The sequence below is a fragment of the Armigeres subalbatus genome, chromosome 3 (assembly GCF_024139115.2).
Source record: "Armigeres subalbatus isolate Guangzhou_Male chromosome 3, GZ_Asu_2, whole genome shotgun sequence".
Taxonomy (NCBI): domain Eukaryota; kingdom Metazoa; phylum Arthropoda; class Insecta; order Diptera; family Culicidae; genus Armigeres; species Armigeres subalbatus.
In genome coordinates, this window is record NC_085141.1 from 28,610,686 (window position 1) to 28,630,795 (window position 20,110).

The 20,110-nt window shown below is 40.5% G+C and overlaps 2 protein-coding genes across 2 annotated transcripts in view; one reads left to right on the forward strand and one right to left on the reverse strand.

Moving 5' to 3' along the window:
- LOC134224014 (vitellogenin-3) overlaps positions 1–20,110 on the reverse strand; it is a 43,937-nt gene continuing 23,827 nt past the window's right edge. Inside the window, exons 4-10 of the mRNA XM_062703258.1 lie at positions 19,687–20,080; positions 19,414–19,633; positions 19,128–19,356; positions 18,094–19,067; positions 2,640–2,951; positions 2,336–2,576; positions 1–673 (exon numbers count right to left, since the gene is read on the reverse strand). Of these exons, the coding sequence (XP_062559242.1) occupies positions 204–673; positions 2,336–2,576; positions 2,640–2,951; positions 18,094–19,067; positions 19,128–19,356; positions 19,414–19,633; positions 19,687–20,080 (2,840 nt within the window). The 3' untranslated portion in view covers positions 1–203. The remainder of the gene's footprint in view (positions 674–2,335; positions 2,577–2,639; positions 2,952–18,093; positions 19,068–19,127; positions 19,357–19,413; positions 19,634–19,686; positions 20,081–20,110) is intronic.
- LOC134224015 (arginine kinase 1-like) lies at positions 16,085–18,044 on the forward strand. Its single transcript, XM_062703259.1, has 3 exons — positions 16,085–16,241; positions 16,310–17,285; positions 17,351–18,044. The coding sequence occupies exons 1-3, from the start codon at positions 16,233–16,235 to the stop codon at positions 17,773–17,775; spliced, it is 1,410 nt and encodes a 469-aa protein (XP_062559243.1). The 5' UTR covers positions 16,085–16,232; the 3' UTR covers positions 17,776–18,044.

The following is a 20,110-nucleotide window of genomic DNA, read 5'->3' on the forward strand; positions in this document are numbered from 1 at the left end:
AGTTGAATATTCACGTAGTTATAATTCACATTTAAGCACTAGTAGTTCACCACTAAGTGGCAAGTACGCCACAAGCAGAAGTATATCGTCTTTCATACTAAACAGCAAACATCGTCTTGTAATAACTATCTTCATACTGACATATAAATCTAAAAGTCATGCTTTGTTTTGGTAGAATAAATATAGTTCAACTACATCCATTATTAATGAGCCCGGCTGCTACAGAGGCCACACATACGGCCCTTGTGAACAGTCGGCAGTAGAATGCTCGTTATCGACTTTCGGTTGTACTGCACCACTGCTCCATTCAGCTCATTCTCCACCACCAATATATCTTCGTCGTTGAGGTAAACCCGGAAGTCGTAGATCTCCTCATCCGGTGGGTACTGGTAGATCACGTTCTTCAGGTTGATCAATTGCTCATCGTTGATATTGAGAATCGGTTCAGATTCCTGCTGCCCAGTGGTCTCGTACACGACGTAGTTTCCGCCGGTGTAAATCTGGATGCCTTTGCCGTTGTCCAGTATGAAGACGGCGATCTTTGGCGTCTCGGAACAGTCAGCCGCCAGCAGGAACGTGTCGTTCAGTCGATAGTCCTGCTTGAGGTCCGGCGTCAACTCGGCGATCCGGTCGTGGAACGTGGTCAACTTGTTGTTGACTAGACTGCACATACCTGCGGGTAAATACAAACTAGGTTTAGAATTAGGGTTAGGCGGGGCAAGATGGGTCACGGGGTAAGATGGGTCAGGGTCGTTTTTGAGCATCGTGTACATTTTAATGTGGATATTATGACTTTGTAGGAGGAATAATTTGGTTCTACTTTATTGTCACTCGATTTGATGATAAAAATTTATTTTGGTAGGGTATGGCAAGGTAAAATATTTTTCAGCATTGTTTCTTATGCGGAACACACTTCCTATAAAACGTGTAATCTCGTCGAGCAATGTAAAATTTAAACTTTTTTAGTAACTTAGTGAAAGTATTATAAGTAATGTAGGTGATGTTGTACTAACTGCGTTGAAATAAATAAATTTGATCGAAAATTAGACATTCTAACATGAACTTAAAAATGGGGCAAGATGGGTCAGCACATACTGAAGCGCATAGTTCGTATTCAAAACATATTTTCCATTGCTGGTTTAATTATTTTAAGGTTACTTTTGACATAATGATGTGTATTTGTTTATTGAAAATGTCTATTTTTTGTCTTTAAGAAAGCAATACTCAGACGGTTTGTTTTCATAAGAATTTGCAGACATTTTTAAATGTAGAGCCATTTCTTCATCCAAAGCTTAAAAATTCCTTTCTATTCAATAAAATCATTGGCAATACGGCCATCTATCTGTGTGTAATTCAATATTGAGAATAAAAACAATATTAATTGCAAAATTTAAAGGTGACCCATCTTGCCCCGCTGTTTGACCCATCTTACCCCGTCATTTTTTGATTGACAAAAAATTAGACTTCTACTATAATGACTCAAAATGAAATAAAAAGTGGATTTTTTGTTATTTCATACCCCTGGCTTACAGATTATGAGCTATTTTTATAGATCCATGTTGAAAAGTTGAATTAGAATGTTTCTGTTTTGAGACATTCAGGGTTCGCCTTAGGCGACCCATCTTGCCCCATCCTACCCTACTTATTGATTTATTTTGATACACGTTTGTAACTAAATTAGATTTTTTCAAAACATTTCTCAAGCTCTTTTAGCAGATATGCGATAGTTTGTACGGTTTTGATTCATGTCATGGAATAAATGTTGCATAAATATAGCCAAGAGTTCCACGAAATGGTAACTGGGTGCGAATACCATTCAACTGAAGTAATTATAATTCACCAAATTTAGTGCCTTTGAGCCCAACCAGTATATACGCGCTTCATTCTCTAGAATTCAGCATGAAACACGTTCCGAGGATCTTAAAAGATCGTGAAAACCAAAGGAGGAATTCGGCCAAGACCGACGAAGCTTGGGATCGGGTAGGGGTAGGTTAAAATATTGATACTTAAAATCGCATCGTTAATATTTTATTAAATTCCTTGTGGACCAATCTCAAGTATTTGAAAGTGTCTTACTGTTTTACAATTACTGCCATCTACTATCAGAGCCGCAAGAAACACAGTTGACGTTTACTCCTAACGCATACTTCTATATGAATCATCATCAACACAGAAAACATTCAACAACATTTACCCTAATCAACTGTAAAAGCGATTGAACGCTAGCGCCTCTCTTGGCACAATCCCGTAGCACATACGAATTTCGAATCAACCGTTGAAGATGTGAACAGATTATCCACACATGTGGTTTATCTGTGTTATTATTATTACTCACTCGTAAACCCATAATCGATGCTGCTCTTCCTGGGATGGTGAATCTTCTCGTTGTAGCTGTACCGCGTTGGGATCCAGATGGTACCTCCATTGATGGTGATGTCCATGTCGCTGTTCCATCGAGTGGTTTTAATGTTCACATCCAAATGGTCGGTAATATTTAGTGTTTGGACGCGTCGTGGCACTACTGCTGAGGCCAGGTGGTCCAACCGATGCAACAAATCAACAATCCAAGATGGGAGCTGAAACGTGCGTTGAAATTATGTTTTTCCTGTGGACATTTTTACAATAGATAAAATACTAACTTTTTCAAATTTGAAGCGGGCATCCAACCCAGATACCGTCGTTAGTGGAGCAAAGTGGTCGGCACTGCAGTTGCCGGAGAATGGTGGCGGGGTCAGTCGAAGAATCTCCTTGGGACAATTTAAGTCTCCGGTATCCAAAACGTTGTAAGCAATCTGGGCAACATGTGGCAAATGGTACGATATGTTGAACGTGATCCGTGGGAGATCTGGGCATCGTTTCGGGGTACGAGTTTCGTTGAAAGCCACATGTCCTACTAAGCTGAAGGGCCTCTTCAAGAAGACCAACGGCTGGTAATCGGCCATCAAGCATAACTGAAAATCAAGACAAAGTAGATACAGGTAATCTTCGACATAAAGTACCCCCGATCTAACGTACACTCGATATAACGTCACTCGATAAAGCGTACATTGTTCTCCGATACAACGTACACTTCGAAAAATAATTTTAATTTTGCTAGATTATTCAAAAAATCAGAAGGGTTGTGTACAAGACACGACCGCCCGACGTAAACTACGTGAAACAGTTTGGTGAAATGAAGAATCTAGTGCCATTATCCATGAGTATTATAAAATTACTCTTTGGATTTCTTATCAAATTTACATTCTAAAAGGAACTTATATATTTATGTAATTAAAACAAATTTATTGAATTCTCGAGTTTTGTATAATATGAGTAGTTTAGTTTTGTTTGTTTAAATTCAATTCATTGTTGTTTTTCGAATTTTTCGAAAAATATTCTAAATGAGCTTAACTAAACTTGGGTACCGTCAACTGGGGGGAAGATGATCATTTTTAAGACAAAACATTTAATAACAATGTGTGTTTACATTTTAAATCGAAACAAATATTTTCAAAACATGTACTGCTATACGTTGCAATAATCAACAACTTTAGTTTTCTGAAATGCGTTCGCATTTATTAAAATAAATTAAATTATCACACATTTTTTAAGTAATCTGGTTTGGGGTGAAGTTGATCAAGACAGCTCTACTAAAATCATTATGACCTAGCCGTCAAAATACACTAGGTTATTTGTATGAATGTTGAATTTACTACGTAAAGAAGTCTACGAAGTCAATATTTGAAACGAAAATAGCGTCATTTATGACTATCTCTCTCTTTCTTCCACAAAATACATTTTCATGATTATAATCGAAAAACTCGGATTTCTACCTAGCGGTAACATTACTTGAACGGAGAATATTGTTGACTACCGTTTCATAAAAAAAATTGGCACTTTTGACTGACATATCAAATGATCATCTTCACCTCAATGATCATCTTCCCCCCAGTTGACGGTATTTAAAAATTCAATTTATCAGGTTTAATTGCACTTTTTACTGTATTTAACCATTAAAACTTTAGAAATGAGGATAACTACCGTCAAATCACTAAAGACGCACACATGTTTTTGCAAAGACCACGCGTCAAAGCGCACTCGTGATTTCGCTACTGACGGCATCATTTCGATTGAACTGTCTCCATCTTTTGATTGATTGTTAATAGTCCGCCTTCCCAATCACAAGCTGCAACAAAATCAAATAAGATCTTAAGAAAATTTCACCTGGCTGCCACTGATGCCATCCATACGAATTCATATTTGTAGCATCTCCTCCCTGGGCGCACTCGTGATTCTGCTACGGACGACAACATTATGACGTCGCCAAGTGGTTAATTTGCTCTTTGAACAATATTCGCCTCACCTCTTCCTTTACATAGGATGGTGGCCCTGAGAAGAACCGATTGATTCGTTCAGCAACTCCGCCGATGCTGGGTCCACCGCCCGCGACATTTCTAATGAAACGCCACGCGCGCGGGGGAGAGCAGTTTTCTTATCATCAAAAAGATGGCTCATTAGTCCCGCCTGTTTGTTGTCCGGTATGGCTGCAAATATTGTGTAACCGTCAAACACCACCAAAGGGGCGTGGCTACAGATTCAACTTTATTGATTACAAGAAAGCAGCTCTTCCGCGCGCACGAGCCATTTCGTTCGAGATGTTCGGAGAGCAGACCTTCGGCATCGGCGGAGCTCCTACCGGAAATTTTATTCCCGGCGATGGTGTGGGTCGCGCGGTCGTCGTCATTAACATTAGCAGCGCTCAGATTAAATTTTCTTGTATGAGGTAGGGGGAATGACGGCTTTGGCAGGTTTTGTTCTATCATAGTCGGCGAGGGTTTTTGTTGACCAAATTTTATGTAATTTGGCCACAATATTCTTTGATATGCAAAGAATGTTTAGGCCAAATTTGAGCATAATTAGTTACAGAAAACCCCCTGACAATAATAGAATAAAACCTGCCAAAGCCGTAATTTCCCCTACTAACGATTGGCTACCATCAATGAAAGTAGCTCTCAAGTCACAACTTGAGGCGAGATGAATTTTGATCAAAGTAAAAGTTAATTGCTTGGTGATGGCAGATTGTTTTCCGTCGGTAGTAGAATCACGAGATCCCGATTCAGAGAAAAACTTATAATTTTAGTAGATGGTCATCCATGCGAATACATTTTTGCAGGTTCTTCGTTTGACGCGCGCTCGTGATTCTACATACATACAGAAAACATACGATGATTCAACTCATCCATGAGTTTTTAGGTGCTGAGTTGGGCTTGACTTGAATCGTCCATGAGTTTTTACCACAACAGACCAAACCACAGGCGTTATCGCTGGAACCGCGCTGGTCCGTTCTCCGTGACATCCAGAATGAAAATGACGCGCGCACGCGAAACATGGGGCTTTTTATGCACAGGGAAAACGAAGCAGTGGATCAAAAGACCCGTACCTTACTGCAATCTGATGTCCGTATTGGGGATTTATGAACGGAATTGAATTTTTCACCCGGTTTGGAAAGAAATAACATTTTCAATAGTTTAACGTTGATAATCAATAGTATCAATAGAATTGGCAAATTGCTGGAGAGTTTCCGAATCTATTGATAAGCAAATCTCGAAAATCCATCGAAAGATAAAGACGCTATTAGCGTTTGAAATCTATCCTAATTTCGTGATGGTTTCGAATTTGGAAATTTCGGTTTTACACCCTGTATCTGAGTCTTCCCCTTAGACGTAGTTTACGTCAAAAATGCGCGAGCAAAAAACACGTCCGTACGTGCTGCTGTCTTGAACTGGAATGAGGCTGATTGCGCCACGCGCGCGGGGGAGAGCAGTTTTCTTATAACCAATAAAGATGGCTCATTAGTCCCTCCTCTTTGTTGTCCGGTATAACTGCAAATATTGTGTAACCGTCAAACACTCACCAAAGGGGCGTGGCTATAGGTTCATCTTTATTGATTACAAGCAAGCTGCTTTCCGGGGGAGCGAGCCATTTCGTTCCAGATGTCGCGGAGACCAGACCATGGTACCACCTTCGGCATCGGTGGAGCTCCTACCGGAAATTTTATTCCCGGCGATGGTGTAGGTCGCGCGGTCGTCGTCGTCAGCATCAACAGCACTCAGATGGAATTTTCTTGCGTGTCTCTACGATGGCGGCTATGGTGGTGTTTATTTCTGCAACGGTTGCGTCTGAAGTGTCATCAGTGAAAGCAGCTCTTAAGCCATAATTTGAGGCGAGACGAATTTTGATCAAAGTTCATATTAATCGCTTGATGATGGCTGATAGTTTCCGTCGGTGGCAGAATCACGACCGTGCGTCAGGGACGCTACAAAAAATTATTCGCATTAATAGCATCAACACCAGTGCAATTTCCCCTCAAGATTATTATTTTAGTAGATAGACTGCTACTTGTTTCAGGTTTAATTTCCATCCATGCAAATACATTTTTGCAGCTTCTTCTGACGCACGCTCTTCGTTCCCACCGATGGCGTAGGTAGCGCTCGTAACAGGATCGTTGCGACAGAGAATCCAACGATGGCAATATGTTGCAGTGTAGCGGTAGAACCATAGAGCCAGCATCTGCATTTGAGTGAAATACTCTTGTGATATTCTGACTACCGAATGGTTGCTGTTGTGTTGGTGATTAGAAATCCGCATGATCTGAAATCTGTCCTTTTCAGGGCATTAAATTTTTCATTGGAGGAATTTGGTTTGACTGTTTGACATCGAAAGATAAAGACGCTATTAGTGTTTGAAATCTATCCTAATTTCGCGACGGTCTCGAATTTGGAAATTTCCGTTTTACACTCTGTATCTGAGTCTTCCCCTTAGACGTAGTTTACGTCAAAAAATTATTTCAACTTAACCTTCCTCCCAAACATAATGGTGGTCCTGAAAAGAACCGATTCATTTCCACTTATGTGCCTCATCAACAGCATGACATTGATTGCCAGATTCAACGATGCTGTTGGGAACACGGATGAAAAGATGTACTGCTGTTGCCACGACCGCCACCACCACCTGGCGAAAAATTTCATCCGCATCATCACTCATAAATCTCAATCAACGAACCCTCCCGTGCGAACGGAATCGTCCGTTCTCCGTGACATGTAGAATGAAGATGACGCGCGCATGCGAAACACGGGGCTTTTTATACATAGGGAAAACGAAGCAGTGGATCAAAAGGCCCGTACGTTACTGCAATCTGATGTCCGTGTTGGGGATTTATGAACGGGATTGAATTTTTCACCCGGTTTGGAAAGAAATAATATTTTCAATAGTTTAACGTTGATAATCAATAGTATCAATAGAATTGGCAAATTGCTGAAGAGTTTCCGAATCGATTGATAATAAGCAAATGTCGAAAATCGATAGAAAGATAAAGACGCTATTACCGTTTGAAATCTTACATGATTTCGTGACGGTCCCCAATTTGGAAATTTTCATTTTGCACCCTGTATCTGAGGCTTCCCCTTAGACGTAGTTTACGTCAAAAAAAAGTAGTAAAAAGAGACATTATTGTGACTGTTTTCTTCAAATCATACAATCCTCAAAATTCTGTTCTATGTCTTACAAATGTCTAGTCGATATGGAGCAAAAGTTCTATCAAAGTCAGGAAGAAAGACCTTAGGACCGCCGGAAAATCCTACAAGAATTCCTTCAATAATTTCTTTAGAAACACTTCCAGTAATTCCCCCAAGAATTTCTTCCTAGAACAAAATTCTAGGAAATTCCTGAGGAACCTATGAACAAATCCCTAAAGGAACTCCGGAAAAAATTCCGACATTCTTAGTGTTGGCCCTCCTTAGTCGTGCGGTAAGACGCGCGGCTACAAAGCAAGACCATGCTGAGGGTGGCTGGGTTCGATTCCCGGTGCCGGTCTAGGCAATTTTCGGGTTGGAAATTGTCTCGACTTCCTTGGACATAAAAGTATCATCGTGTTAGCCTCATGATATACGAATGCAAAAATGGTAACTTGGCTTAGAAACCTCGCAGTTAATAACTGTGGAAGTGCTTAATGAACTAAGCTGTGAGGCGGCTCTGTCCCAGTGTGGACTGTAATGCCAATAAGAAGAAGAAGAAGAACTTAGTGTTGGCTTGAGAAATGGATTGCGAGTAATTTGACTATGCGTCCAATTTGGGAATATCGAGCTCATTCAGTAGCCGCTAGGTTGCGAAGGCCGACGGAGGACGGACCTTAGTTGGAGCACCAGTCTAGCGTACTATAGGGTCATGGGTTCGAGTCCCATCGAAGGGAAAGTGGTTATCTCCAATACATTTTCCAAATCAGTATCTTCCACATAATGTACATATTCACATATGAGTTTTCACAACATTGTAAACGTGTCCAAGTCGGGTGGTTTAATCCCCGGAAATAGGCAATTAACTTTGATTGAACTGACATTCTTAGATTACTACAAGAATTCCTTCAGACTTTCTTCAAAAACTCTTTCAGGGACTCTCTCGAAAAATCCTCCGGAAAAAACTTCGTAAATTGATCTAAAAATTACCGTGCACGCACCATACTTTGTCGGCGCAGTTAAGGAAATGCAAAATTTAATCAACTCATACAACTTACAGAAAGAAGCTATCTGCCTGAAATAGTTTCCATGCGGTAGTATTTTTATCATATTATATGAGTACTAAATTTGGCACAAAAATTTGAAATAAATGGTAAATTGAACTTCAAAGCAGACCCTTTATTATATGCCTAACTTTGCGCACATAACTTGGAAAATTTCTAACACAAAGCATGCAACTATCATACAATTTTTCATCTTAATTTATTTTTTCAACTAATACTACTATTACACATCATGTTCATTCCATTTGTAGGCATATATGAGCTATTTGAGAAAATGAGGATGCACGGCATTATTTTCTTATGATTCGACATACTTAGTATGTTTTCACGTCTGTTTAGGCTGACCAGATTATTTTGGTGAAAAAACGGGACAAACGCACTTGAAAACGGGACATGTCAAAAAAACCTATTGACAAAATTCAAGCGCTTTGAAAAATTAAAAATGTATGGGCTTCATTTTTTAATTAAATTTCTAAAAGTTAGAGAAAATTTTTAGAGTGCATCATTCACCACCATAACGTTCCGTTGTATTAAGTAGTTGAGGAAAAATACTATACTAAATGTATTTCACTCTGAAAAAGGGTGCGGACAAAAACACAAAGGAACAAAAAATTACACATTTTTTAATATTTAAAAAAATATGGAATTCTGAAATTTTATTTTAATATACTCTTAAACATGCATTAAGGATATTATTACTGGCCAATATTTAAAAACTTTTCTAATTCTGAACCATTGAAAATAACAAAAAATGGTCAAAGTACGCTGCCTAAAGCCGGTCTGGGCATTAGAGAGATAAGAAAAAATAATGTTAAGTAGAAAAAAATATAATTTTCATTATTTCCATGAATATGGTTGGCGCATGTGAATAAAAATGTCAAATCTAATCAATTCACAGTCCTTTTTGATCGAAATTTATTTTTATAACGCTAAAAGTAGCCTCATCTGTCCATCGATTGTGTTCCCATCCCGAGCAGCACCAGTTAGACAAAAGTTGTTGCAGCAACTTGATTGGGGCTGAATCTGGTCACATATAAGTTGCAGTCGCTCATGCGGAACATGTGTGCTGCTAGGGATGTGCTTCCGAAAAGGCGGCACTCATACGATTTCGTCGCGAAAAGTCAAACAAATCCTGGCTAATTTTTCGGCTGATTTATGGCACGGACTCTCGAGATTTCCACCGTATCGTATTTCAAATCGGATCGAAATTCCAATTTTTTACAACGGAATCCCAAAAATCTCGCCCACACATATGGAAGCGAAATTTTTCCTCGTTTTGAAACTGCATTAAACTCGATTTTGATCTGCTGATTTTTAAATATTTTTTTATTTTCTTCGATTTTTACAGTGGATGATTTTTAAATTATTAAAAATTATTCAGAAAGACTTCGAATGATTATATTTCGAAAAGAATCAAACGATTTAAAAATATGTGGAAAAGCCGATTTGAAAAAAATAGATTTAGCTTTTTCGCTAGAAAAAAAACAGATTAATCCAGCTAGCAGTGATGATGCATTATAAAATATATTGAAAAAATCAGATTAGAAAGGTCAAAAAATTTGTTTAGGGAATAGATCACATTTTTCGATCGTTTTGCATGTTTTTGCATTGATACATACACACATACAGACATCACCTCAGTTTGTCGAACTGAGTCGATTCATATATAATACTATGGGTCTCCGTGCCTTCTATCAAAAGTTTTTTTGGAGCAATCATATAGCCTTTCGGTACAACTGTCTAAGACGAATTAAGTAACTCCCCATTTAATTCCACCAAATATTTCGAAATCTTTGCAAAAGTCGAGTCAAGTACGAGACACTGAAGACGACCACACAGTTGTGGTCGAAATACGTATCTGCAAAGATATCCAAATAATTGGTGGAATTAAATGGAGTTACTTAATTCGTCTTAGACGGTTGAATACATTTCACTAAAAAGAGCTTTAAATATTCTTTGGGTACAACTTTGTTGTACTAGAAAGGTAAAAAGAAAATGAACTTAATTTGGAAATTAGCATGCTTGTCCCTAAGCTTCATTTTATTGACGTTGATGCGTGACCTGCTTTTCAGGATACACTTGCTAACCAAGTTACCGGTTCCACTGATGAAATTTGCTAAATTTTATAGCCTTCGGAATTAGCAAAAAAAGTCATTGAAATGAAACTGTATGAAAATAATCTACGGTTGTCACCTGTTGTCATTAACTGTTAATAGCCTTAAGAAAAGTCGATCCATGTAACATACATAACGGCATAGATAGCAATCTTTTAATAGCAACACTAATAACATAACATCTCACCCTTTTTGATGGGTCCACTTTCTTTGTATTTGGTTTTAGTTTCCTGCCCAAAATATTGAACTTGTTTGAAAAAAATTTGGAGCTTTTTGGAAGAATCAATGAAAAAACGGGACAAATTGAGGTTTTTCTAGATTACGACGGGACAGCACAAAAAGGTCTAAAAAACGGGACTGTCCCGTTAAATACAGGACGTATGGTCAGCCTACTGTTGGTGTATGTACACCCAGAGTCTCTTAATTCTCGTGTATACATGGATGAGACAGTGTGCCATGAGCTACACAAGCTCACGTAGCATCGATTCGGTGCGACGAGAGAAGCCAGCGCGCGCAAAAAATAACTGAGTGAGCGTGTCTCAATGTACGTCTCATGAGACTCATCTCATGCGCTAGGAATGTATAGCTGGCGTTACTAAGGTGACGATATTATTGAATGAAAATTTCCCGCCCAAGTTATTTTACGCACTTCCGCTGTTGTTTGCAAAGGTTTGCCATGGCAAACAGCGCATGAGCTGATCGCATTGAGACGTCTCAATGCGACTCACCAATGTTAATGTGAGGTACATAAGCTTCGTGAGACTCGCGTGCGCCGAATTTTATGTGCGCGTAGCAATCTTTGCTCAATCTCATCCTTTTTCGTACGCGTCCACGATGTCTGTGTACAGCCTCATTTATGTACATTGACCACAGCTAACAGCTAACACAGCTTCTTTTTTGTGCAAACCCTCCTCCGATGAGGTATATCATAAATGCTGAAAATATCGAAGAAATAAGAGGTATGCGCAAAATTAGGTACACTGAAATTATTTCAGGAAATCCTAAAAAAATCCAGCAAATCTTCCTTTAGAAAATCCATTAGGGAATTATTCCTCCTTTTTTGCAACTTTTTCAGAAATTTCTTCGATAATTCCTCAAGAAATTTCTTCAGGAATTCCTCCGTAAATTTATTCACAATTTCCATAGAAAATTCCTACAGAAATTAAGAATTTCTTTTAAAAATAATCATAGGAAATTCCTCTAGATTTTTTTTCTTAAGCATAAAACGATAAAATGCAGATCGTTTTGTACTACGGGCAGTACTTCATTCAGGGATAATTCGGATGGTGATGACTTCGCACTAGTATCGAACACAACTCGACACTACGTACTCGAGCTTGATGACCGTACCACGGCATGGTGCGGCATGTAGTACGCCAACTGGTTCAGTGGATCGTCATCTTCACAAACTTCGTTGCAGTGCCCAAGAGCTTCGTATTCCCGGAGGAACTCTACATACTGTGCCTGCAAGTCTGGGTTGCGGATGAGACGCTTCTCCAAAATTAAAAACCTTTTAACCGCGGCAATTATCCAATTTGTCGATGCTCGATTTTAACGGTATCTTCACAATGAACCTGTCGCTTTCATCTCGTCGGTACGTAGATAGGAAATGAGCTTCACACTCGAGCTCTTCAGTTGAAAGCTTGGGAACGTTTGGCACCTCCTCGATTTGATAAAACTGTTGCATCGATTTTTCTATGAAGGCACGATTGGATTGTTGGATGGATTGGCTATTTGTGGTTCAATGATTACACCAGATACGAAATGAGTGTGTCGCAATATCGGAAGGTTGTCCGCCAGACTCAGCTGACTCGGTTCTAAAATGTCGAAAAATAACTCAGCGCCGATCAACAAATCTACCGGGATCGGGATCGGCCAAAACAACTCCTTCGGGCAGGTCCCAATGGGCGACGTTTATCTTGGATGATGGAATCGTGCCTGTCACCTTCGGTGTGATCAGACACTCAAGACTGGCTTGGGCGTTAATACCAGTAATCGGTACGTTTGCTGGTTTCTTGGGGAGACCCAGTCGGTTGGCCAACTTTTCGGTCACGAAATTCGCCTGGGAGCCACTGTCCAGAAGGACGCGGCATGGATAGGGTTGATTCCTCGTATTAAATACCTGCACAACTGCAGTGAACAGTAATAGAGTTTTTGGCGACTGGGACAAGTTGGATGAGCAGGTGGTAGATACAGGCGGGTTCACGGGGGGAATCTTCTGCGACGTCGGATGGCTTGGCTCAGAATGGAAACGTTGGATTTTGTATCGTGGTTGGATGCCTTATCATCATGGAGTAGCGTATGGTGCCGGCGTTGGCACTTGCGACATGACTTATCGGACGGACATTCTCTGACGCGGTGCCCTCTACGCAGGCAGTTAAAACAAACTCCGGTGGTTCGGATCGCTGAGTGCACTACGCTGTATGTTCCGATGCGCACCGCTACAAATCTCGCACACTTGGAACTCAGTGGTAGCGGCTGCATGACTCTTCTGCGGGAGGTTCTTCGGTGGTTGTTGAATTGGCTTCTTCTGCTCTGTGGGATTTACTGTATGGAAAACTGCAAGCAATTCTCTAGAAATTGACACCTGGATTTCATAAAATCGATGGTTTCCTGGCCTTCCTAGTTGACTTTTCAAACGCTGGGATGATCAAGTACAACTCCAGTAATGGCTTGCTGCAGGTAACGAAGGCTCTCAACAATTTTATGATTACTCAGTTCGATAGGACAAGATCGCAGAATATTTTTTATTTATTAGATTCTTTAAAAGTGTTGTATGCGGTGTAACGGTGTCTAGTATTTTGCGTGAATATATTTCTTTCTTACATTAATTTTTACTTTCTAGTTTATAAATAATTAATTAAACTAATTTAGTTAAATTGATACTTAATATTTCGCGAACCATTTACACAACTGCCACTTGCCATAAAGTTGTGTAATAAAAAAGCTGCCATTTCTAATATGCTTTTTAGGATAAAAGCTTAGAACTAAAGTAGATTAAATATTAATGAGTCCTGAGAGAAATTATTTAGCTTCAAAGTAATCCTATAAAACTCGTCTAAAAATACTATGAATGTATTAGTAAATTTCAATTATTCTAAAGCTATGACTACGCAAATTTGAGGAACTAATATGTGCTTCTGAAACTGGTCTGCCATTTCTATTTTAACTTGGGTGAAGAGTAGAAGCCAGTTTCAGTGCGATAGCTATTTTTTTTAAGTTTCTCTAAGGTGTAAGAGTATCGGACCATCAGCCACTGCCCCTTCTCGCAACTCAAAATCGGCCATCAACGCACGTGTGCCCATTCCGGCGATGCATCTGCCGAAGAGCTCGAGTATTCCGTCGCACCATTGATCGGACACCCCCTGTAGCTGGCAACGTCGTTATCATCGCTCGATGACGACACAGCCCTGTCGGTATTCCAGCCGCCAGCATAAACCCTGATCAGGTATGTCGCAAAACATGGCCATGTAACACACAGAACAACACACCTCACACTCTCACTACACACTAAAATGAATCTTGGAAAAAACATAATACATAAATGAATTCAATATAAATTTCTCTTGCGTTCATTCATTTATCTCGCTAAGCCCTGTGGTTTGTTAGTCTGCCCGGGAATGTGTTGAGTTTACGTTTCATGCGCTACAGATAGAGTACGTTTTTGCCTACGTTCACTTTACTGCTTCGGTGCGTTCACCTCAGGAAAACTTCACCTCTGAATTTTCGTTGTCTAGCTTTAGAAGCGTTTAAAACCCCTAGTAGATTGCGTTCATGCTTCCTAAAGCTAAGTCGGGCAACTTATTATAACACGACCAGTGGTCTCTCAACGTTGAGAGTGGCGCATAAGTCACTGAGTTTGCGGCAATTCATTCAGAGCTTTTGACGAACGGTTACAGCGGAAAATGCGATTTGAAACCTCATCGGCTATTATCTCAGTATGCAAAAACCCAATATGGGACCAAGTACGGAACTGATATGAAAGTAGACGAGCACGGTGGTCTAGTGTTTACCGCTTCTGCCTTATAAGCAGGAGGCCGTGGGTTCAATTCCAGACTCGTCCCTTTCCTACTTTGTATTTCTATCTTAGTTCTTTCTGTGTGTCACGTTCTACCAAAACGATTCCTACTATTATATCCTTCCACACTGACAATCCCAAAACCTCCCGTGGCACGTATGAGAGGTCGTAGAGTTCTCTGCATCTTTCTTAAGCAGGTGTCCAACTAACAATCCTTCCTCTTCCTCAGCTTCGTAAGAACCAGGACAGATTTCGACTATTGGAGAGTGCATATTGCTTCCATCTAAGAGATAGTGATTAGTCTCAAATCAATATCTGTGATAACGGATCAAAGTGATGCTACTCTGATACAATAGTCTTGGCTTGTACCACCTACGAATTTGTGCGAATTGCTCAATGCTAATGCTAATAAAAGTACGGAACTGATATGAAAGTACCGGCAGGAATGTCATTCATGAGTTTAATTCAAAACTGATGAAACCGAAATGGGACTTATAATTTATATGCGAGTACCAGCAGGGAGGATTCCTGTCTGAATTTGTAATATAAAAATAAACTCGGATTATAAATTTTCAGAAGAATATTTTAATATTAGAAATGACGACGCAAAATTTCACATTTTTTGACATAGAATTACGTCTTTCGGTAAGATAGGGGGGTCATTCCAAAGTTTCAAATTTGAAACCGTCACGAAAAGTGGTCAGGAAGTAAAAGCCAATAACTCAGTTGTTTTTCAACGGATTCTGGAGATTTTGGTATGAATCGAAAACTTAACTCTCTAAGATTTCATACAACTATTGTAGACATTTAACTTTTGAAAATCCAAGTTCGACAGGTAGTGTTCAAATTTTACTTTCACAGTAAATTGCCTATATTTTCGGCTATATCTATCCGAAATGAACATGCACAAAATCATTGAATTTTCCAATTTTCCACTATGGAACTATTCATAATTCTACGTTCAATTTGCGGTCGTGTCCTTAATACAACCTTCTACTTTTTCATTCTGAGATTTTACTCAATTGAATGATCTCTATTTTAGTTGGGAATACATCCCAGGGAAATGCTATATTATTCCATGATTTCATTCTGCAATTCCAGAATTTTGATGGCTCGAAAAGAGAAACTATCAAACTCAGAAATAACAATAACAGTGATATCGATTCTCTCCTTAATTTCCTTGCATCGATGGCACCAAGGTTGGCACCCAATCCCACAAGCGAAACTGAAAACATAAAACTAAATATATGTATTTATAGGAACATGCTCTAATTTGTCCATGCTGCAGCATGTAGGTAAAGAACACAACACAGTAAGCATACCGAAGCATGACCGCGACCTCGTGGCATTTGATGTTGCTTTCATCGTTGCTATGGCGATTCTTTCTGCTCAAGCATTTTCGTTTTTCCATTCAGTAGGCCATTGTTTGGAAAATTTCGTCCTGGGTAAAAAATTTCATTTGGAACTTTGTCCCGATAGGGTGAAAATTCTTTGTGTTCTACAAAATTTCCATTTTTTTCAAACCTAGCAAAAAATCCCTGCCATCATGACATCGGTAAGTTTGTCATTTCAACTCGTTTCTGATTTTCGGAATTTATATCTCTCGTTTTGCTACCGCGCCAGCTGGAACAAAAACGTGAAGCCTTCCGAAAATATCTGGAATCGGCCGGAGCCATCGACTGCCTCTCGAAGGCATTGATCAAGCTCTATCAGGAACAGGAGAAACCAGACGATGCCTGTAAGTTTATTCGTCAGACCATGTGCGAGGCTTGTCCCACGGACGAACAAGTGGCCCAGATGATCGTTGACCTGGCGGATGCGAAACAAGAAGTCTGTTGCCTCAAGCGGGAGATCATATCCTATAAGGGGGAACTCCGCAGGACGGCTAGCGAAGTTGCTCTGGCACTCGATGAAGGATTCACAAAGCTGCAAGAGGACGAAGAATGCAAGTCTCTCCTAAAGAAGCATCTAACGCAGGAGGTGTTCGATGAGTTGAAGGATAAGAAGACAACGCTCAAATCGACACTGTTGGACTGCATCCAATCCGGTCTGGAGCACCATGACTCCGGTGTGGGAATCTACGCTTCCGATGCTGAGTGCTACGAGCTGTTTGCTCCACTGTTCAATCCAATCATTGACGAATATCACGGAATTACCCTGGCCGATACTCCGCACCCGGCGAGCGATTGGGGAGATGCGGGAACGTTTGAAAATCTTGATCCGGAGAATGAGTTCATTATTTCCACGAGAGTTCGCTGTGGTCGATCGATCGAAGGTTTCCCGTTCAATCCGCGCCTCAAGATGGCCATGTACGAGGAGATTATGGACCGCATCAAGACAGTGCTGGAAGGGTTGGAGGAGGACGATTTGAAGGGAGAATTTCACCCGCTGGAAACCATGTGCGACGAGTTGAAGCAACAACTGATCGATGATCACTATTTGTTCAAGGAGGGCGATCGCTTCCTACAGACAGCCAATGCGTGTCGATTTTGGCCGATTGGCCGGGCAGTTTTCTACAACGAGGCGAAAACTTTCGTCGTTTGGGTGAACGAAGAAGACCATTTGCGGATCATTTCGATGGAAAAGGGTGGTGATTTGGGTAAACTACAATATTTTGAACTGTTTTTTCGATAGCATATTGAAATGTCTTTCCATTACGTCTAGGCGGCATTTATCAACGCTTGGTTAAGGCAGTAGAGGTCATTGGAAAAGACGTTGCGTTCTCTCGTAGTGAAAGCTTTGGCTTTTTAACCTTCTGTCCATCCAACCTAGGGACCACCATACGGGCATCGGTGCACATAAAACTACCTAATCTTGGGTCAAATCGGGAACAACTGGAAGAAGAAGCGGCCAAGTTCAATCTTCAGGTACGTGGGACTCGTGGAGAGCATACCGAGTCTGAAGGAGGGGTGTTTGATATCTCCAATAAACGCCGGCTAGGTCTAACTGAGTTTGAAGCCGTCAGCGAAATGTACAACGGTATTAAGCAACTGATTGACCTGGAAAAATCATCAGAAGGAGGGGAAGCTCAGAAAAAGGAAGAATCACCAGAAGACGAAGCTGAGGGAGCAGAAAATCCCGCCGAGTAATGGCAAAGGCCAAGCTGTATATTAGAAATCGCTTCTATTCATCCGTAGAAAATTATCAATATTTAAAAATTACTTGAAGCTGAATGGCAATCTGTAGCTTTTGCGCATACCATTGTAACCTGAAGCAATCATTTAGTTATTAAATACACTGACCTGATGCACTCGTATCGAAATCGGTTCACACCGGTTTCTAACACTAATGCACAATGCAAAGTTATATAGAAAAATATAGTCACCTCAAATGATCCAGAGGAGAAATTGAAAATAGATACTAATTGAGTTTAATTGAATTTAAAAAAAAAGCAAAAGTACACTTACCTTCCAGTTGGAGCTGTTCCATTCCTCACGGGTGAGCGAGAAAAAGAACTTGGCCGCGTTGCTGCTCTTGTAGTCAGTATACTGCGATATAAGTTCCCATTTGTGCAACACTTTTACCTCGTCGCGACTGCCTTCGGGCTTGGGAATGGTATGCGCCAGGATCAGCTTGACGCGGAATACCTCGTTTTCCGGTATGTTAGGTTGCTTCGAGTGGTTTTCTTCGTCCCATTTCAAAGTTCCCTGAAGGCGGGTTTTTTGCTTGTTTGAAACGAGTAGAGTCAGATGTTTATCCCGACCGATGTGAATTGTATTCAATTGGATAAGGTTTATGATGCGAAGAACGTGATTGACCAGAGAAAACGGCGCACCTGAAATAACTTTGGCGTTATCCAACACATCCGTTTCCAACATAAACATAACGTTGTCTTTGGTGTAATCTTCGTGAGCTCTGGCCATAAACTCAATTCCCAAATCTTCGAATGAATACCCAAAACCTGCGATTTCTTCTTCCTTCGGTTCAAGTCTATCCCTCATCACCAAAGAGTCCGAAGGGATGTTCCTTGTTCTGCTTTTCAGGGATATTCCACTCGTTAAGCCATCCGGTCGATAGAAGGCGTAGCTAATGGACTTGCTGGCAATATCCCACACAATTTCATTATTGATCGGAATATAAACCAGGAACCCTTGCTCACGAATGGTGGAATACTCTATGTCCTCGATCGGATTGTAGCTTCGAATTTTGACAACGGCATACGATGAGTACCGCAAATCGACCTGATTGCTACGGGCCACCTTATCCATCATCATCTGCTGGGTGGTATTGCCTCGGATTGTCGCTAGAACCGTGTTTTCGATCAGGATGTCGGCCGGAGTACCGATGAGCGTGGGGAGAGCATACTTGATCATGAAGGGTCGCCGAACGATTTGCATGTTGATGTGGCTGTCTCTCAGCAGGAAGTTGATCCGGTTGATAACTATGAGGGTGATAATTTGAAAATGAAATTTTCTATTTTAGGCAAAATGTTGAAACTTACGGTCCCCGTCGGTTAGATTGTGGAACGTGGTTTGGTTAAGGTGATATGACAGAACAGCCTTTCCTTCAAACTGAACAATGAATTCGAAGTGAAGCGGAATTGGATTCGAAGTGGGCATCTTCATTGACTTGAGAATGTTGGTTAACCGATCCAATTTCAAATAGCTGGAGTTAAGCTTAGTCAATCGCTGCATGACAGCATCCGTTAGACCACGTGCTTTGATGTAGAGCTACAAGAATAAAACAATAATTAGTGTGTGAAGGCTTTTCCACGAATATAATCATACTCCTAATTGTCCTGTGAATCGTCCTAAAGCTTCGGTATCGAATTTTATGTACGCCATCATAGGTAGATCAGTCTGGTGACTTCCGATCAACAGTGCTTGCAGCATCGATCCGATGTGGAACTTCCGGTCCCTATAATCGAATAGATAGTTCCCTGTGACCCAATATTTTGACGGTGGTGCATTGGGAAGCTGTCGAGTCATGTAGGCAAGTAGCTGTTTCCTAAAAAGAATTTCGTGTTGAGAACAGGTTAAATAAGTGCCTAAACAACTTACAAATGCTGATAGCACGGATAGGTGGTTTCCGATATACTGAGTACTGTCGTCCGATAGAAGTTGATCATATGTGGATCATTTTCGGTTTTGATCACACTGTACAGTCCCAGCAGTCGACCGGGTGTTGGATTGGATATCAGTAGCATCGTAAATGCAGCAACTCTAAGTTGTATAGGGCTAGTTTTGGAATGAAAAATGGGCCAATAAGTTTCGTAAACTTGGTTTGGCCTAAGGTGAGCAGTTGGCATTGTAGCCCACATGGCCAAGAACCGAATGTCGGTGTTCTGCGGGTAGTCAGCCTTAATTATTGGATCCAAATATTCAGCAACATTCTCTAGCTGTAGATTACCCAAAGCTTCTAGGTATAACATTTGCTGTTCGTATTCGAAACTATCTACAGTAGAAATCTCATTAATATAATTAT

Excerpts from the sequence above, each read along its gene's own strand:
- LOC134224015 (XM_062703259.1), top strand. Across the intron at positions 17,286-17,350 it reads GGAAAAGGGTGGTGATTTGG|GCGGCATTTATCAACGCTTG; the intron begins GTAAACTACAAT and ends CATTACGTCTAG.